The 21,605-nt window shown below is 27.4% G+C and overlaps 2 protein-coding genes across 2 annotated transcripts in view; one reads left to right on the top strand and one right to left on the bottom strand.

Annotated features, from left to right (window-relative positions):
- Positions 1-609: 609 nt before the first annotated feature.
- Positions 610-12,026, bottom strand: Vps29 (vacuolar protein sorting 29). Its single transcript, XM_021145898.4, has 4 exons — positions 11,871-12,026; positions 11,508-11,699; positions 8,553-8,788; positions 610-1,032 (listed from the first exon to the last, which is right to left on the bottom strand). Exons 1-4 carry the CDS (start codon positions 11,871-11,873, stop codon positions 915-917), a joined length of 549 nt encoding a protein of 182 aa, XP_021001557.1. The 5' UTR covers positions 11,874-12,026; the 3' UTR covers positions 610-914.
- A 3,151-nt stretch (positions 12,027-15,177) lies between these two features.
- The window catches only part of Hmgs (hydroxymethylglutaryl-CoA synthase), a 31,478-nt gene continuing 25,050 nt past the window's right edge, over positions 15,178-21,605 (top strand). The window contains exon 1 of the mRNA XM_043039330.3: positions 15,178-15,535. The gene's annotated coding sequence lies outside the window, so the exon portion shown is untranslated. The remainder of the gene's footprint in view (positions 15,536-21,605) is intronic.

Below are 21,605 nucleotides of genomic sequence, written 5' to 3'. Positions count from 1 at the left end.
CTACCATGATAACCCTTTTTTAGTTTGAAAAACTTCTTTAATTTTTGGTAAATTTAAAGCTCAATGTAGAGAATTTTAATTTTTTTAAAAAGCAAGCCACATTTAAAGATATAATAGAGTCAATCAATACAAAAGAATCAATATAAATAGATAACAATGGAAACAAAATCAATTAAAGTTGATTGAAATTTAAAATTAAAAGAATTAAGAAAATTTTATAGTCACAAATTGTTAAATTTTATATTGGAAAATTATTATAATAAGTCTATTATTGGAATAGTACTATGTTTTTTTTTTTTTTATTGTTACACTTATATTTTTGTCATGCTAAAAAAGGAAAATCATCTTTCTCATCATTTAGTTATTTATTTTTCATTTAATTCCTTTTTCTAGAAACGTATTCGTTGAAAGTTCTTTCAGTAATTACATTTAAGTGTTAATCATTTAATCTATAATTATATAATCTGCTAATACATTGAAGTTAATATTTAAAACCACTGAAAGCCAAGAACGTAAAGTTTATTGTCCTTGGTTACGTTAGACACAATATCTGTTATTATTATTTTTTTTTTTAAAGTTTCTATGAATGTAGAAAACACACTAATCACAGAGAGTTTTCACTTTTTAATATATCTACATGTTGTGTCTTTCATTTAAAAATAAATAATCAGACAATTTTCTTCCAATGATTTCAAAAAAATATTTGCGTTTACTTTAACAATTTACACATACTATTATTAAGAAACATTCGATTTTATCGTAAACATTTATTAATATATAACAAGACAAAAAACGTAGTATATCAAAACTAACAAATGATAATCAGAAGTCAATTTACATGCTTAGTTTCAATTTCGATGGAATATAATAACTATGTACAAGAAGTAGCTTAGATGGAATGCAAGTGAAGTGAATTAGGCTTTTTTATATTCTATTCTTTCAACTTTAACATCATCTCCTACAAGCTGATAAACATAAGTTACAACAGTGGCAGACTGTATATCCATCAAAACAAAAGACGGAATTACAGCACTGAAAAATAAAATTGCATTTAATTTAAATAAATTTCTTAAAAGAAGTAAATAGATCTTAATATTATAATTATCAATTTCATTTCAGTAAAATATTTAAATATAAGCCAATATCCTAAAAAATATTATCTTAATAAACAAAATCAGCTACATATTATAGATTTAGGCAACAATAAATACAGTGTACACAATTTAGTATGACCCTGTGTTAGGCCGACTCATTCACTTTCAAAACAAATACATATCGTAATACACCATGTTATTTTGACACATTTTCATTCCAATATTCACACTGAACCGTTCTTTTCAATGCAGCGAACAAAATTTAGTTTTATTTTCTTTATTCTCTTGGAAAATCATTTCAAATTACTTGATTTAGCAAAGGTTTCAAAAAAATGATATAAACCATTATTTCTTTTGATGTTACTGCAATAAAATGTGAAATATTTTAAATGAAGGAAACTCCCTATAATCTTATACTGGGTATTTGTGATCTATCGTTGAAAAGTTAGGGAAATACAGATCACATTGATGATCAAAAGTGCATATTGAGCCGTCATGTTCCACTGTATGCCTTTTATCAGTATGTTAAAAGGATGCATTACATTCTTTTTTTTTTTACAGTGTACACTAAAATTATAATTTCCTTGTTTAAATTTATTCATCCATTTTATGAAATGCTAATCCCCTTAGTAGGTTGGATTTGAATTAAAACCTATCATATTCCTATCTCTTTTGGAAGGGTTTTGTTTGTTTGTTTAGTGTTATCAATTATCTGGACGTATTCAAAAGAATCTGCCTGGAATCATTTATTAATTTTCATCTATATTGTATTATTTCAAATGTTCTTTCTAGGCAAATATTAACACAAAAAAAAATTGTGAGATAAATTATTCTGCTAGTTTTCAATAAAGTGCATCATTCATTTTATCAAAATTTATTTAGTATTATTTAAGAGAAAATATTTACGGTAATTTTGTGTATTCATGATAAAACGACAATAGGCATGTCCAGTCATTTTAATAAGAAGGGACACTTTAGTTAAAAACATTTTCACATTTAACTTCAATTTTAATTAATAAGAGTTTTCGGGAGAAAGTTGAAGTTAGTTCATAAAACACAGAATTTTACTTCATTTTGGCCTAGTGTCATTGTTGATGTTATGTGAATAGCCTTCTTTATTTACTTTATGAGAAATAAAATTTAATGCATAAACTAAGTTTGTTTAAAAAAAATGGATATAACAAGACTTCAATGAATTTTAAAAGAATCTTCTGGACATGCAGGAATTTTCTATGTTAAGAACATTCTGACAGCAAAAAACTTTTAATTACTAATTTTACATCAGACGAGTTTTATGATTTTATACATTTTAAGCATTTTAACAAACTTATTCAGGGTGCGTAGCGTTTGTAAAAAGTACTTAAAGGTGCTTTTTTGGGGATTTCGTTTTTAAAAGCTTTAAAGGTGCTTTTTTCAGCTGGTGTTTTTAAAAAGTGCTTTTTTTCCACAATTTTTTTTTTTTCTTCAGTGATATCTGGTGGATTCCATGCATTTCACGAAAAATGGGGTGTTTGCTACGTAGTCATTCACGCAAACTTCATGTCGTACCCACGTTATGACTTGCGCATGCGCGCACACTTAAAACCGAAACCCGAGTGCTCCAATTCGGATAGAGAATATCAGATCCTTATGAAATGTTTTTCTTTTTAATTTAATTTAATTTAATTTTTGTTTATTTTATTTTACTTCTAACACTTTTTTGACGTAGGGGGTAAGGGTACTTTTGTTCTGAGTTCAGGGTCAAGTTGAATTCACTCGGTGATGTGGGAAAGTACTGATTGTTTTGATTTACGTTCGTTTCTTTTTGAATTTTTTTAATGCTAAAACTCTTTATAAAAAGTTCTTGTTTTTCAATAATATCATTGATTGAATATGAATTTTTTGAGTGCTTGAAAATTTTTGTAAAATGCTTGAAAAGTTTTTAAAAAGTGCTTATTTTTGATTCAAAGATTTGGCTACGCACCCTGTTATTTGTAAAATTTTTATTTTTTTTGTAGAGCATATTTTTTTTATTAGAAATATTTTATTTTTAGTACATAAATTGCTACAATTTTTCAATGTTTTATTAGTTAATACAAGGAATTTAATAACACTTTTAATTAACACAAGTTAAACGTTTAAAACTTATAAAAATGAAAGATGGAAAATTGTATTTTTTTAAAATTATGCTTCACACTTTGCATGGGCAACACAACCAACCTTACCCATCATTCTACACACACATAAAAAAGCTTTCATCTTAAGTACATTAATCCACATAAAATCTTAACTTAACAATTAAAAAAATTCTTTTCAATGTAATCATATTTAATTTATTTTTAAACAAAACAAAAAAAAAAGTTATATCAGATAAATAAATAAACAAGAGACTTATTTCGCATGTAAAGCAATGAAATGCATCATATAAAGAAAATAAAAATATAATTTGGGATATCTTTCAAAAGAAATACTTTGTACATAACAAACTGTTTTTCTGACACCATTAAAACTGAAAAACAGAGGGTTGCTCTATTAGATTAGTAGAAATAATGCTTGATAATTTTTTAGAACTTCTATAGATACTTTCTCAGAAACGTTAAGTATTAAAATTATGAAATTTGCAGTTTTGAAGAAGTAATTTAAAACTACACATTTGTCTGCTTTTAGATTTTAATTTTAAAGTTTAATTTTCCTAATGTTTAAAAAAATGAAAAGTGATTTGGATGATGCAAAAATATTTCATATTCATTTAAATTATGCAAAAACAAAAATATTTATCAAAAACTAACAAATGTAATAATGCTAATCTACTTTTCAAAAAAATTACAGGTTTATCTGAAAAAAAATGAAGAGAGGACCTAAAATATTACAGGCCTTATATCTCCGATTGCGATTGGATGACAGCCTTGTATTTCACGTTTCAAAAGATACTGCTGAATGGAGTAAATATCAAAAGTTAAAAGTTTTTCAAAAATTAAAAAAAAAGGATTAAAAGCATATTTAGAATTCGCCATCTCATCAACTATTGAGTTTGGTGAAAAGGAAAATGGCTTTTTAAGCATAAAGTATATTGTTTTACTAGAGACAAAAATATGAATATTAAAATTTTCACTTTTACGAATTAATAGCCAGTTTCAATATCTAAGTTTGCTAGAAAGGCAAATGTTTTCATGTTTGAAAAGGATCAAATGAGGGTTAGATGACAGCATAACTTCAAAAAGATAAGAGCAGGGCATATTGAGCATTCAATACAATAGTTCCCCAAAATAATTTTAAGTTTGCACAATCATTTCCCAGGGATGCAGCATATATGCAGCATACAAATGAGAATAACTTTAAAAGGCCAGAAATAAACTACCAGAAGAACCGCAGAGTGAAATTAGTAAAAGTTAAGATGATATTTGACTTTAAGTCATTTAAATCCCTTTTGAGTTATTATTTTATAGTTATTATTAGGCTTTAGGTTTTTATTATTGCTCAAAATTAAAAATGCTGTTTTCTTGTATTATAATAAAATCAAATGATATTAACCTTATTACACAGATTTAGTTACAGTTTTGCAATTCTTAAGCAGTAAATTTATTTTTTTTACGAAGTTATATTTAATCTTATAATAAATTATACATTAAACTGGTTCAGTCAATACATGTGATTATGAAACAACTATTGAAATAACAAATACAAAATAACTGTTGAAAATTCTCCAAAGAATATTGAGAATTCCAATTTCGCACTATACTAAATACTATACTTAGACAAAAACTATTCTCTGGCTTTTTGTAGTAAACAAAAATTTAATAAGAACTTAAAAAATATTGAAGCGATCTTAGAAGGTTGGTGGTTAAAAATGGTAAATTTTTAAAATTAACTTTGAAAAATTGTAAATTAGTATCGTTGTGTTAATTTGTAAGTTTTTTTAAACTTGTTTTTCGATATAAGTTTTAAATATCATTACGGCAACTTTTTTTTTTCTTTCATATTTAATATATTTAAGATTTAAATACATTTAAAGAAAAGGCAACAACTTTAAGAGCATAAATTATTTTTTTAGTTTAAGTAATATTTATATATTTGGTGATAACAAAATATTTCTTTATCAATTATACTACTAAATCAATCAATTACATTAAATTTTTTACTTCTCTGTTTATTGTGATTTTCATGATAAATGATGGTTCACTGTGTGTTTTAATTTTGATTTCAACCATATAAATTACTTAATTAACAACAGCAGTAGACCAATGTCTGCCACACACTTCCTTCCAGCAGTTTGCTCTTCCCTTTTTTTATTTTTATGATGCATTGGAGTGCAGGATATGTATTTGATTTTTCTTTATAATACAATTATTGTTGACAACCAGATGAATTTGTAGCATTTCTTGAAACTTTGTTATGTAACAAGTTTATTAAATGAATATAGCTCCCCAGCAAAAAATATGCCACCCAAATTGTAAACAATAAAAAAACAAATATTTTTCAATAAATTTCCAATTAATATCAAAATAATTAGATATTCCCCAATATAGTTGTCATGAATTTCGCGTCAATGAAAATCACATAATTTTAGAAAGTATTGATCTCATTGTTACTAAATGTGTAAATAGAAATAAAAAATAAAATTTCTTAGATGTTACAGGCGAAAGAAAAAAGTTTTTCAAAATACTGCTTGCATTATTGTAATCTGAACATTTTCTATATATTGCATCAATATATTTAAAAACATAAAATTTTTTAGAAAAACTATCTTAATAAAAATTTATTTTATAATGGAAGAACTTGTCAAACTTGCTCTCTGACAAAAAAGTAAAACTAAAAAAACTATATGAAGTAAATATTTACAATGCAAAAATTACAAATCAAATAATAATAATACAATTGTAATTCCTTGGGGAATATGGGAACAGCAAGAGTCATTACAGACAGAAAATATAAGAGAAAATCATTTTATAGTGAATTATCAAGTAAGGAAATGGAAGTTAAATTCTTCACTGTATTAAAAAACAAATAATAAAAAAAGTAAGACCATGTTAGATAGAATTATGAGTTATGAATGATTACCCCTAAGGCAGAATTTCTTTTGGCTTTCTGCAACAAACCTCTAAAGCACTCACATTTTTCTTTATGATATTTGTAATAGTAATAAATATAGCCTACTAATTTATAATAAGAGAGGTACTTTGTGTTGATAAAACCATTATTCCATCTATAGAATAACACTGCATAAAATTTTTTATTATTGTTCCAATAATCTCTTTCCTGAAGATAAAAAAGAATTAATTTTAACATTATGGGCAATAATCTTGCGTTTTGAAAGGGTGAAAAACACTAATTGTTTTCTTATCAGCATTTTGTAATTCGTTATCAAATAAAAAATAATAAAGAGATACTAAGATTCGAAAATTCGTGGCAGTAACAGACGAAAAAAACACAACAAAATCACATGGACACAAAATCACAGAAAAACAATCAAAGTACCTAATAAATTTACGATACTATTAGTGTAAATTGAGCATGTCAAAAAGTGATTATTTAAACGTGCATTTAAATTTCATAAGTTGTAATAATATGAAATGAAAAATATCAGAATTTAAAAAAAAAAAACACGTGAAAATTAGTAGCAATAACTGCTGAAAAAGGTATGTGGTACGGTAACATTAAAAAGAAATAATTAAATGTGCAATTTGATTTTTGCATTCATAAAAAAATTGCTTAAGAACAACAGGATTTCTAAAAACACAAGCAAATATTTGTAGCAGTAACTGTAAAGAAAAATGTTGAAAACACTGCATTGATATGCGAGGATATCGGTGCAAATCAAGCTTGTCAAAAAGTTATTTCAAAGTTATACAAAGCTTAAAATTGAGTCCTAATAATATCGGAATTTTTCTTAGAAAAATATAATGAGAATACTTATTGTGCAACGAAAGACATAGGAATTTTAAAATATTAAAAATTTGCAGCATTTCTTTATCATTAGGTGTTGGAGAAAAGCAATCTTTTGAAAACAAATCTGCAGAAGGGACTTTTCATTTCTTTATTGCAAGATTCAAAGAAAGGTCTTCCATTTTATTTCCAAAATAAAAACTATTCCTGCAAGACCTCTTAACATTCTGCGACAATGTGTCGCCCCAATTTCACCATAGGGATGATGACATTTGCAAAAAAAGAATACTGTGAAACAGTTTCCATAAAACAAGTAAATTTTTATAATTTCAATACATTAAAAAATACAATTGAAAAAGAAAATTAGTATAATTTTCTTTATATAATCCAGCTATATACAAATTTTTTTTTGTGTGGCCTTAAATTGAAATTTCTAATATTTGCGGCAGTTTATTAAAAATCATATTCACCAGAAACTTTAGTAATTAATTAAGAATGCTCGTAATTAATAAAGATTATTTAAAACTAATTGGGTGAGCTTTCCTAAAATAAATGCAGTTATTTACAATATTAAAAAGAAGCCACATACCTATTAAAAACAATAATGATATAGTATAATAAGTAGTAGTATAATACGTTGTAGCAAAATATGCTTGATATCATTATTGTATATACATCCATGTTTTAAGTGATTTACAAATTAAACATTAATGTTTTTTAAAAAAATGATATTTTGTGCTGGAAATTCATGTTGCACTTAAATCATACATATAACAGTTTCATTTTTTACACTATATTGAATAATTTAATTAATGTGGGTTATAATAAATTCTTGATTATGTGGTGTTCAGTAATCTGAATTTATTGACCAGCTAAATACTTTTCCATTTCTTTTACATCAACTTGAGTATAATTGACAGTTGAATTATGGAAGAGAATTAAAAAAATATTACTTCATTTATGAAAAATCACAGCATGTTCTAGGTAGTTCTTTAATATTTAAACGGTTTGAAAAATAACTTCTCAAAATGAAAAAACATATTGAAATAAGTTAAAATCAACTATTTTTTAAAAAAAATAATAAAATAAGAGCCAATTAATGCATGGTTTGGTGAATAAATAAAGTTTTTAAAGGAAGGTTGATAAAATATAGCATAAGACTAGAATAATAATAATTCTAGCCCATCTATAAAAACATGAAAGAAATTGCTTTTCTATTGCAATCATGTTTACATTGAAAGTTTTTGACCACACCAAAAAGTAATAATAGAAAATTCTTGGTAGTTAGCAAATCAAAAACTCATTTCATTTTCACACAAAATATCAGAATATGTTTATGGGGTTATTTTAATGAGTAATAAGCATGCATAGTTGGCAAATTTTTCACAAACATCAGTTTTTTTTAAAGATTTAAACCATGGATGAAATAATCATATCTATCATTTTTCAAATGGCTTTCATGCATTGGTGAAAATTGTAGATACAGATATGAGATAGCAATGTGAAATAAAGAAATTAACAAGAAAGGGTATACAAATACGAAATTTTATCTTTAATTTAAAAAAGAAAATGCTATAAAAACTGTAAGTGTCTTACCTATCTAAAGGATTATAGGCACCCGTAGCAGATCCTGGATTAATATAAAATTTGTTTTCATGTTCATATGCTTCAAATTTATGAGTATGACCAGATATAAGAATATCCACATCCAGTTGTCGTTGAACCAGGGCCAGACTATCTGGATCACCCCAAGGTACAACTTGATGGCCATGGCACAAACCAATGCGGAACTGTCCAACAGTAACAACCTTTTGTTCAGGATAATTCATATTCTGTAAAGAGAATTATTTTTTTAAGTCAATCATTAACTCTTATTTTTTAATATGTAAGCAATTTTAATACTACACTTTTTAGAACTTCCATTTTAGTACCAACACAAGTTAAAGTTATATATAAAATTGAGAAAGAACAATTGATGGGTAAAAATAACAAGAGAAGAAGTACGGAAGATGAAAGAAATAGAATCAGTTTAAATTAAAATATATTTTACTTCAACCAGACATGGTAAGTTTCTTTGACAGTGGAAAAGCTACCCAGAAAAAATAGGTTTCTTCCGATTTGATTGGAAAAGAAAAAAATTTCTTTTTTCTCTAAATCTAATATTACAACTTTTTAAACAGTATATATTTGCAATCTATTTTTATTCTTTCTAATTTAGTAGGTATTAAATACATCGTTTTTAAATAAGCATAAGATAGAGATGAAGAATTTTAAAGAAAATAAATGTAAAGAGTTTCTTACAAAATCATACATACTTACTCATATTATGACTTTAAATTAGTTCTTGTCAATTAATAGCTATTTCTATTTTTTTTAAAAAGTTATTTCATTATGTTAGATATTGAAAGAATGACAAGCAAATATATTCATACTAAAAAAAAAAAAAAGGCAATGAAACTTTTAAGCTAAGAAAAGTAAAGTCAAGTTATACTTTTTTAAAATGAATTATTTTTAATAGTAAGTCAGAATTAAACCCGTAAAAAAAATAATTCCATCAATCTGCAATTATTAACTATGAATTAAATATTTTTAAAACATATATGAAACAGAACACACATGCAGTTAAACTAAAAATAATACAGTACAGAACCCGTTATCCGGAAATCAGAAAACCGGAACGAAATTCGATAAATTTTCCCACCATTTTTTAAAACAAAATTTTTTTTCCCTCATAAGATTTTAGGATTTTTCCTTCTTTTTTGAAAGATGTTTACCTTATCATCATTTTGGAAATAATCATTAGTGTATTGCTCCATTGTTTTTTTTCTTTTTAAGATTATTTCCACAAAAATTTTTTTTTTTTAGTTTGGTTTAACAATAAAAAAAAACGGCTTTTTGTAGCGATTCAGAAAACCGGAAAATCAGTTATCCGGAATAGCAATGGTCCCGATCGTTCCGGATAATCGGTTCCCTACTGTATAAGTAAACACATCTATTTAGGAAAGTAAAGATAACATAAATCCCAGTCAATCAATTTCATTATAAAAAGTTACATAGATTTTAAAATTCCGTCTAATAAATAAATATATTTTTTTCCTAAATAGTAAATGTGAACAACTTTTAAATTTCCTGTATTAAATGTATAATTATCATTACACTTTATTTGTTAAGTTTTCACTTTTTTTTTCTACAATTAAATAAATAAATAAAAAACTGCCAAAATAAAAAGTAAGCTGCTATTGTAAACTTTGAAACTTGATTGATTGAAAATTTTCCATTGGTTTGACCACAACTGAGCAGTAGCAAGGCAAAAAAAAAAAATTTAAAAAAAACATCACTGAGTCACTTTATATTTTTCTAGGTATATTTTTGTATCAATACCAGCTTGCGAAAGTAACAAAGGGTTTTATACTTGCAATTTTTTTTTTAAAAACTATACATACTTGTTCACTAGGCTGGTTATGAATTAAACCCTTCATGTTAATTCTCAATTGTGATTTTCCTTCAGTTACTTACCACAGTGCAGTTGTCAATGAAATTTGGCTAAACTATCATTAATGCTTAATTGTGATAATTGGTATTATACTAAGTACTGTGGAGAACATTGGTATTAGAAAAAGTACAGTCATACTTCAGAACCTCTCGAAATGACTAGCATAGTTTGTCTATAGTAAGAAACCCCCCTCCACAAAGCCTGAGGCCATCTGCTGCTATGGAAACAAGAATGGCGCATTTCAGTGAGTGCAGCTTTCCTTCACTCTAGGGCTACCACAATAGACTGAAAAAAAAGATTCCCTTTCTCTCGTTGACCCGAGCCAAAACCTGTCTTAAACAGTGATCCCACACCTATACATGAAATGGTAATACCTCGTTACCATAGTCACCGCCACAGGTCCAGGCGAATGGAGTGGGGAGTTTTTACTTTAGACAAACTATACTTTACTTCTTAAAAATTTTATTCCAATTACAAGAGCTAAGCAGTTACTCTTGGAATAAGCAAGAACTGATAAGAACATATAACCAATTCATATTGAAAAAAAAGGAACTGAATAGGGATACTAAGTCTGACACAAAAATAAAATGGTAAAACAAGAAATGATCCATATAATGTCTCAGGTCCTGAAACCCATGTTTGCTTGACAGAGATCAATTCGTGATCGTCACGCCAAGGTGCCCTTAAGATTTTAGACCTGCAAATTTAAAAATAAAAAACATGTTGGACGATTGCCTGGGAGATGATACGGAAACCTCCCCAACTTTCTGAATGCTTTTGGAAAGACTTCTGTATCATAATGTATTTCAGAATAATCGCTATGTCTTATCAAATTCCGGGCAGCGGCCAGCGAGAACTTAAGATGATCACTTAAAAAGCCAAATTCGAAGAGTATAACTCGCAGCCACTAACGGGCAAACTTATACACGTTTTATTTTTTTAAGTAGATTGCAACTTTAAAATCTATTTGGCACCATAGAGATTGCTGTTGGCACGACAGATCACCAAACATAAATATCCCCGATGTTTTCAAACACGTGACATTTTTATTAAAATACCTCATCGAAATCTCCTCGGACAACATGAACATCACTTGCTAATGTTTTCAGGTAATCATAAGACTCTTTGGTACAAAGGTTGCCGGTGCAGAGGATGTGTTGTATTCTTCCGGGGATCAAAAGTTTCTTAAATTTGACAGGTAAACTATGGCACCGATGAGGAATATGCAAATCTCCGAGAACAAGAACCAACTAAAAAAGTAAACATAAATGTGAGCAATAAGTAAACACAAAAAATATCTTCATAATGAAAAGAAAGTATAATTATATAAAAATATGGTTCACGGATTACAAAAAAAATTGTTTTGTTACAACACTTCTAAGAAAATTAAATAAATTTTTAATTATTCTTAAAAAAAATACCATTTTTTATCTAATTAAAATCCCACCCCTCCTGTCAACAGAAAGAAAAACTTATTTGGAATTGCAAGTTGAAGTTGTTGTGGACATGAAACACAGCAGACGTATATCTTTTTAAATAATAAGGAAATGTAATGCATCTTTCCCGTGGCAACAGAAACAAAGGGTTGCCAATTTCGATCGTTATGGCGACTTTTTCTATTTGTGAAAGCGTCCTCTCGCTAGTTTTCATATTCATGTTTGTTATGCCTTTTATCCATTTTCGGCTAAAAGCGTGTAAATGCACTATTTCAATAAATAAATTTTTTTACTAACATTATTTATTTATCACTAATTTTACTTTTCGGCTATTTTCAAAGGTTCTGAAGACATCGATAAAATATTTGTATTTCAATTTGAGATTTTTCATTCAAAATTTCACAGAGAAATTTTAAAATTGCGATACATTTTTAACTTGAAACGGGTATTGAGAAAATCCGCTTTTTGAAAATGCATAATTATTCCCTTTGGGATTATTCATGTATTTTTATGATAGATTAAAATTGCAAATTCTGTAAATAAAATAAAAATAAAGCAAATGTTCTAAAAAAAAAGAACAAGTGTCCAAATGGGAAATCCGCCCAAATTCCTCCACTGAAAGATTACTCGGAGGAAGTTCTTTTCGAAGAAGATAACAAAAATAGCTTAACAAAAAGAGATCCTGTCAAGGGAAATTATAACACAAATTAAGTATATTATTAATTAGATATATTTTCAATTAGTTTTATTATTAATAAGTTAGATTATTTATTAATTAAATTTTTAAAAAAAATTAAGAATTGAAAAATACACGAGAATGATCCTTTTAGAATAATAAAAATATCCGTAGTAGAAACATTTTATTTAATAGAGCAGCAATGAACGATGTTGGTATTCGCGATCGCAACGAACTATAGGGGGCGTTGTTGTATGAGACGCTTACCTGCGATTTCTATATGAACCGTCATTCAGTTACTCTGGAGACGTCGTTAATGTAGCATTGCAACGTTCCTTCTTTAATGTGGCTTATTAAATTTAAAAAAGAAAAATGCTTGATCTTCTTTCTTGTACAACCGAAAACAAAATGGTATCTCTTTTTATTAGAGAAGGAACATCCAAAACACATCGGAAAAATATTTGTACATTAACAGAAAAAAATATGTATATTCTTATAAGAGTATAAATATGTATACCTAATGCCCGAGAAATAGTATTACTAAATTTAATGATATAACATGAAAGGCCCATTTAAACTTTACATTCTATAGTTTTAAGAATCATATTAGTTCAAAAATTAAAATGAACAAAAAGTATACATAATTTTATGAAATTTAATTTTGTAAACAACGTTTTTTGACAACAATTTTTATCAAAAAATTTCAAGTTTCAATAAAAATCATTATTTAGAAACTAAGAAACGTAAAATAAAGAATGCTGACGAAACAAAACAAAAAAAAAAACAATTCTTTTTTGTCGCCATTTTTAGTGCTACGAATATTCGTCTTTGGGATTTGCCAAAAACAAAACAAGATGCAATTTTATTTTTTCAGGAGGGAAATATTTTACCGAAAAAACGAAAATGTACCAATTCCCACAACATAAAACTTTATCTTGGTAAACGTACGTTTTGGAAATGTTATTTCATTTGGAATCTTATTTATCAGAGTTCATATGGCGATATGATTGTTTTGAATCTATGCTAAACTCTGTATCGGCTCATTTTCCACCGAAATCCGATTAACTATTTTGATTTTAAATAAAGTGTTTTATTTTATGAATTGTCGCAAAAATTTTAAGTGTAGATTGGCGGCACTTAAAAACCGCCAAATCTGTAGCGGCGGTGGCGTTAATATGTAAGTACCGAATTTTTATTCCATACTTTTCTGAATCATATTATTTCAAACATTGGAATATACAAGAAGTATACATAAACACATAATGTTATACCATTTAATTTTTCAAAAGTATTTTGAGAACAATTTTTATCAAAAAATTATAAACTAAAAAACGGAAAATAAAGAATTCTTAGGATAAAAAAAACGATTTTAAGAATTCTTAACATTGAAATAAAAACTTTCATATTGTTTCTTTTTTTATTATTCTTATAGTTCTTAATCAGACGTAAAAAACCATTCTGTAGAGAACCATCATCAAATGAAAAAAAAAATATTTACAAGCAAATTTTTTATTGTAAAAATCATTGCACTTACCTGATTTGTGATTCCCGGAGAATTCCAAAATGATAAGTTTCTTGTTTGAAAACTTTATTCTCAAATAATAGATACATAGTTTATACCTTCATTACTTTTAGATAACATACTACACAGCAAAATTTTATAATTGATATGAATTTGAATATGTAGCTAAAAACAGAATAGCTGAATTCTAGTTGAACTTATTCTTTCAAAACTAAAAAAAACTTACCAAGAAAACGATTTAAATTAATTAAGAATCAGCACAAATGGCACTATTTCAAGTAACTTGGATAATTTTTTATTGTTGTTTTCTGAATTATATGGATACAGAAATATATACGATTCTATAACGAAGAAGAATATGTTATAACTATTACAATTCTGTATGTTCTGAATTCATATTTATTCACTGGAATGACGAAAGCAATGTTGACTTCACTTTAATTCGTAATGAATTGAAGACAGAAGAAATGCATTTTACCTTAATACACACATCTGTAACAGTATCCGAAATCGGAAGTCAACAGTTGCAAGTTTGTTGATAATAGAAATTAAAAATTATTGAGGAATTTTTCTTCAAATGTTTGGCGTGTTCTGTTCCTGAAAGATTTACTAATATTCTGGAGATTTTTTTCAAGTTCTTCGGCCTTTTCCTTAGGGAAATTTTGTTTCTTATTTGCTGCTAAAAAATGGCGTCTGATTCAGTCAATGACTTTGATGGAACTAAATGAAAACGTGATAAATTAATGTCCGATATTTACAGGCTCCCGCTAGACGGCGTACTCGAGCGTTGCGATCGCGAATTCTATGAATCTCAAAATAAGGTAAACCTACAAATTTTGTTGTTGCCATTAATAAAAAGGTCTAACGTTTCCTCTTACGTGTTCCTAATATCTAGGAGTTTGGGACAAGGCTCGAGCCCCAGCTGTAATAATTTTTATAAAAAAAAACAAGCTAAAATAATAGCATTGGGAAGATTAAATTTCATTTGGATTTTTTTAAAACTAAAACACTGTTTGAAGTTTGATTTTTCCTTAGAAAGAAAATCTTTAAAGAAATTTAAAAAATAATTAATATAAGCGCATTTCAAATCTGGCATTCACCAGAAAACCGGAAGTGACGGCATATGTGTCTACGGATGTGTTATTCCAAAACTTGAGTCGTGAACTTGGCCGTGACTTTGTATGTTTTCCCCTCTAGGCATGTTCTTTTACCCTCACCATGTCTATTGCTACTTCCTTTAATAATCATTGAGTAATATAGAACTATTTATTTCGAACATTTTTTGAGGGAACAGAAGATACCGCTATCCGATTTCTTGGCTATTGACTCTGTTCACCGGAATACCATTCTCCTTTCAAAAATCACAGTATTTGTTTTGACTTTTTTGTTGTGACGTGTGCTATAGAGCTATAAAGGAGTACTATACGTTTATTTATTGTGACAGTTCATAAGGTGAGTGACTTTTCTTTAATGTATTTTCACTACATCGAAAAATATTGCGCTTAAATTATTGCTCTACATGATGTAACGATACGTATGTCATCACTTAAGTGAATCATAACAATCAATAAATAATTTTTAATGGATCAAAATACCTGGGGCCGATAATGGGGACTTCTGGTTAAACGAGTACGAAAATAATTAGAATCTTCTCTTGCAAAGGAATCTGAATCCATTTATTTATTAAATCACACTAAATGTAAGTTGTATTAATTAATTAATCTGTTTTTCTGATTGTATTTAATGCTTTTGAAACAAATTTGTTCAATTTTAGACCATTAGTCTAACTGAAAATTTTATTAGGATATGTATTTTTTTTTTTACTTCATACTCTATGAAAGTTTTAAAATTGTGTAATTGATCTTCTCTGAATTACATTTATTATTTAATTTATTAGATTAGCTTGAAATTTATGAGGTTTATAAAATGTAAGCTAAAATTATTAGATTTAAAGGTTTGAATCATAGCATTATTACATATCTTTGCCTTATGTATAAACAAGAAAGGTGTAGTTGTCTAGCAATTTTTTTTTTTGAAAAATCTTCACTTTCAATTTTTTATAAATATTTGAACTGTTTCTTCTTATAAGTACTGAACTAGCAAGAACTTTAAAATAGTAAAATTGCGATAAGGAAGCAAGTATTTTCATACATTTGTGATTATCCAATTGTTTTTGGTTTAGCTATTACTTTGATTTTGAACATTTACTGCGAACATTTTTTTCCAAACCAGAATTACATATCTTTTGATTTTTTTTGTTCTTGTATGCAAGTATCAGCCCATCTCTACAAAGACCAAGTAAATGCTGAAAGTTTAGAAACTAATTTATGTTTTAATTGTTATAAAAGCATTAGAATTAGTGCTTATTATTTTTTAACTCGAAGCCTTTCATGTAGTTTACCTAAATGACTGAGTAAGCATGCATCTCTTGGGCAATGCTCGTATTTCTCAGTTTGAAAACCGCTGCAATGCACATTATTTTTTTTTATTAGTCTGCTTTTACAGATTGACATGTGTGATTTTTATTAAATTGTTTTAATTTTCATATTGCTCATTCTCTCATTTGAAATATAAAAAATCTTTTATTTATTTCTTTTTAAAATAAATTTTTCATAAAGTTTTAACGATAAAGAAAAAATGAAAGTTAAAATTTTTTTTCATTTGGCAATCCTTAAATACGAATTTTTCATATCAACCAAATTCTATGATATTTATTATTCTTGAATTTGGTGTATTAATATTGTTATATACATAAGTAGGTATCTATATTTTATGTTAGCAGAACCAGGGGTCTGTTCAGGTCAAATTTGCTACCATTTAGCGGTACCTTCACAAATTAACTTTAGGAAAAACGGTAGTTGCACAAAATACTTTTTCTTAAAATTTTATTTTTGTATCCCTTAAGGCCTGGTTTCTTAGGACAGGACGCCGTCAGCTGGAAATCAGCGCTAACCTATGATTGGTCCATTAGTGAGTTTGATAGTATACGTCATCGAACGCTCATCTTGAACTACAATTGCCGTCCAACTCAACTGCACTTGGATTACAACGTGACGTTAACCACAGAAGCAATGGCGGACAACATCCAACACATTGAAATCAGCCGAGATTTTGATTTTGACATTAAACATAGGTTCTTCATTAAACATAGCACTCTTCATTTAGCTCAGCTATAATGTGTTTTTTCTTGGACAAAGTCATTATTTGTTCTCTAAAACACTGGTCGACAATAACAAAATCAATACAAATTCAAAATAAATATTTGTTTACGTTATTAAGGCATGCGCAATGAGAAATAATGTCTGCGTTGGACCGACTGCTCACGCTGAGCTAACAAAAAAGTATTTTTTTGTCGTCAGCTCTACGTCAACTTTCCGCTGACGCCCAGATAAGGCGCTAGTTCTAAGAAACCAAGCCTTGAGCTAACAAACCAGTATTTTGTTGGCGTCAGCGGGACGTTGACGTCCCGCTGACGCCCAGATAAGGCGCTTGTCCTAAGAAACCAGACCTTTAAGAAACGATAAATCCATATTCTTATGTTAATTTTTCAATATAATTTTTAATTTTTCACAAATTACGTCTAAATTTTCACAAAATAGGTACCTCTCAGAAAAACCTAGACAGATCCCTGAGAACTATATGAAGTCATTCTTTCATCCCTTCAGTAGGTCGAGAAAATGAGCAATGTAAGGTTAATGTAATGTAAGGTAAGGTAAGAGTAGGCAAAGTGGAAATTTTGACAATTGGAAAATTTTCGTGATACCATTAGCTTCTTGTGTTTGATTTTCTGTAAAATTATTTAGTTTTACAAGGTCTATTAGTTTTTGCATCTGTGGCCACTTATCAAGTTAACATTCAAAAACTGTGATCATTATCTAGTTTTTCATCTTTGTCACTAAATTTTTATTAAAATTCAGTTTGAAGCTATCAAACATTGAATAATAAAGCTGTAATATAAGTTTGATGTCCTGGAAAGTTAACAACACTTCTGAGGACATTCATGACATTAATTGTTTTATAAAGCTACATACAGTATTGCGAGAGTAATATATATAGGTGACATTTTAAGTCATCATTCTCCTGAATATTTTCGGATGCAAATCTATTGTAAGGTTTATAGGTTTTTATTTTTTTAGAAAATTTATGGTATTCACTTACGCAAAATATCCTCTTTAACTTCATTGAAGTCTTTTTATAGGAAATTATGGTCAAACTATAGTCCTAAAAACATGGATTGCTGACGTACTTCAAATAATAGGTTTTTAAGAATATTTACAGACCTATTTGCCCTTTTTCTACTTCCCATTTATTCATCTAGTTGACGCTTACTCATTTATTTGCTCTCTGTATCAGGTATATTTCACTTAAAGGGTTGAAGTGTTCGAAGCGATTTTAGAAGCGTGGCTGGCCCTTTGACAGTGGTAAATGCATCCTCCTTCCGCTTTTTGTAAAGATGCAATCCCCCCTTTTTTTAAGGGAAAAAAATTATTTTTTAATTTTAAGAAAAGGGATTGCAGTGCAGATTACCGTAACTACTGCAAATTATTTTTAGGCTAAGTTGAATTTGTATAAGATATTTTTCTTATATTAACTTGAGTATTTTGAGTTCCATTTTGAAGGGCACTTATCTAGCTTGATATATTTTGCAAGATTAGTGCTCTTTAAAACTAAAGGTGCCTTTGTTTTTAAAAAAAGTACCATGACCTTTTTTATTTTCAGGGAGATCTCTGTAGTTGTAAGAGCAATATGTTGCAAAAAAGAAGTTATGTTTCTTTCATGTGATTCTTTCATGTGATTCCTTCTTTATGTGGAAAATTATTTGAATGCATAACTAAATATTTGCCTTTTAATAATTTTTTTAATATTTCAAAGCCATTGTAATATGTTTGAAAAGGTTTTAAAAAATACAAGCTTTAAATTTTAAAATCTGGTAGGTAACTAGGTTTTATAGAACATATTTCAGTGAATAAAACGTAAAAAAAAAAAAGTGATTGAAAGATATTGGTTACATTATAAATAAGGGAAATAGCGTTTTCCATAGGGCTAACACGAATAGAGTATAGTATTCTGCCTAAAGAGGACTCTTGAAATAAAGTTGTATGTATACTTATTTTCATACAAATTTGAAATATAATACAGTTAAACTGTATATAATTAAAAAATTATTATTTTTCGTTTTAAACATTTAATATAGCTGGCTAAAATCTCATTAAATGGGATTTAGTTGATTCTCCGCGCTTTTTTTAAAATTGAATTTTAGCTTTGTTCGTTTGGTTACATAAACATAAATAAAACTTCTAGAATTCTTTTATTATAATCAAAAATATGCGCTATTTTAGTTGGCAATCTCTACTTCAATAAATGAAATGAGCGTTGTAGGCAAGCTATTTATAGTTTGGAAGTTTAAAGAAGATTTAAAGAAAAACTTGCTTAAAATTCCAAAAAGAAAAATCCAAGCTGCATAAGCGAGGCAAACATGGATTTAAATTAAATTTTTTTTTTGTCTTTATTTTATCTATTATATTCAATGGAAGTGTGAAAGCATTTGATCTACTGTGGTCGAATTTGAGCACAAGATTGGCAACGTTGAATAGGAAATATGTGTACCTCTATCCTGGTAAAAAAGACATTCTGCGTCATTATGTAAAAAAAGAAGGAAAAAAAAATCCTTCAACAGCTGCAGAGAAAACGCCTGTTACTGTCCGAAATACTTTTTCCAGGTGTTTTGGGGTCATCTTGTTCTCTGTGACACAAATTATAAATTTCATGTTGATGAGTCAGAAACAAGGTCACTATCACCTGCCATCGGTATCTAATCGGTATTTTTCTAAAATTATGGGATGATCGATTCGGTAATTTTTTTTTATTATTCTTAAATTTAAATTTGTATCCTGTCTTATGAAATATGTGAAAATAAATGAATAAAACGATTTTTTTTGGTGTTCATTTCGGAATAAGTATTTCAAAATATAATAAGAATATAAATTAGGCGAGACATGGTATTTAGCGAATATTTTGGACGGACACTATGCGAATGTTGTAATCCAATTATATTTCTACATAGACGATTGCCTTTTTTAAGGCATACAATCAGAATAAAAGTCTTCAAATAACATGAGGATAAAATATTGTATAACATATTGGAAACTGAGTTAAAGAAGATATCAAAGTGACATTCTGGAAGAAGAAAAAGGAGAAAAAAAACGCTAAATTTTTGATCTATAAATTTGTTATGGTGTGTATTATTTCTTTTTCCGGTGTAGATTCGTTAAATAAGATTAATGATAATTTTTTTAAAGCTGATATTTTTAAAATTCTCCAAAATGTCACTTATCTTCTTACACAAAACACTTTAATTACTAAGCTTATTCTGTAGTGCAGACTTTAGTCCTTTAAAAAAATTTTTTTTTCTATTCAGTTAGGTGAAAAACGAATAACTTTTGATATAATGTTAGAATTTTTATTTATCAAGCTAAAATGCTTCGATGGTGTATGATGCTAAGTTTCGATTTCATGAAACAAAACAGGGTTGTTGGATAAATCATGGTTTTTGATTAAAATCGGATTTCTCGATGAATATTTTATTTCTTTTTATATTTATCAATTGGAACTGTAATTAAATGTATTTATGGCGCTTAATATTATTTAAAAGCCATATTATAATTAAAGCGCTTAATATTTCTGACTCTGACTGTTTAAATTATTTTATAATCATGTAACTTTTATCTCCATTTAGTCTTTTTAATTTATTTTATATTATTATTATATCTAATAATAATTTTTTAGTATTATCCTATTTAATTATTTCTCCGACAAACAAACAAAAACTTCGATTTGAATGAAGTGAGTTGGAAAAAAAAATCACAATCATAAGTATTAATTATACTTAATAAAAATATTTTTGACTTAAAACAGTGATTTCTTAAAAAAAAAAATTAAGTGATTTAAATCAATATTTTTTTAAATAATTTAGTAATTTAAATAGATTTTAATAATGGTTTAAATCAGGGTTGGCAAGATTTTGCCGCAGGTGGAAAAAACCATGGTAAATACCGGTAAAAACCGTCCTGGCAAAAACAGGTTTTTGCCAAGCAAATTGGCAAATAGTGGCAAAAACCTATATTTTCCAAGATGAGAGGACAAAAACACATTTTTGGTACAAAATTATTCCTAAAATTGAAACATATACTAGAAATATAAATAATTACCAAAAAATTAACAACATTATTATTCTATAATTAAATCATAATTTAATATATAATTTTAGTAGTTTAAAACATTATTGATTGGAAAATTTGCGATTATTCTCTTTTTTCCAGTGAAATGAACTTATTTTAAATTAATATAACTATAATTTAAAGCATAAAATATCTATCAAGATGTGTAGTTAATTATTGTACAAATACCAATTTTTTATAATATAATAATAATAATATTATAGAAATAATAATATTTATTTATTTGTAAAAAAACATTTATTTAAGGATTCTAAAATGAAAAGAGGTCGGTCAAAAACTTTCAA

Source organism: Parasteatoda tepidariorum, chromosome 7 (assembly GCF_982258835.1).
Source record: "Parasteatoda tepidariorum strain Cologne lab strain chromosome 7, Ptep-v5.0, whole genome shotgun sequence".
NCBI lineage: Eukaryota > Metazoa > Arthropoda > Arachnida > Araneae > Theridiidae > Parasteatoda > Parasteatoda tepidariorum.
The sequence above is the reverse complement of the archived record's forward strand: the minus strand, read 5'-3'. Positions and strand labels throughout refer to the sequence as shown.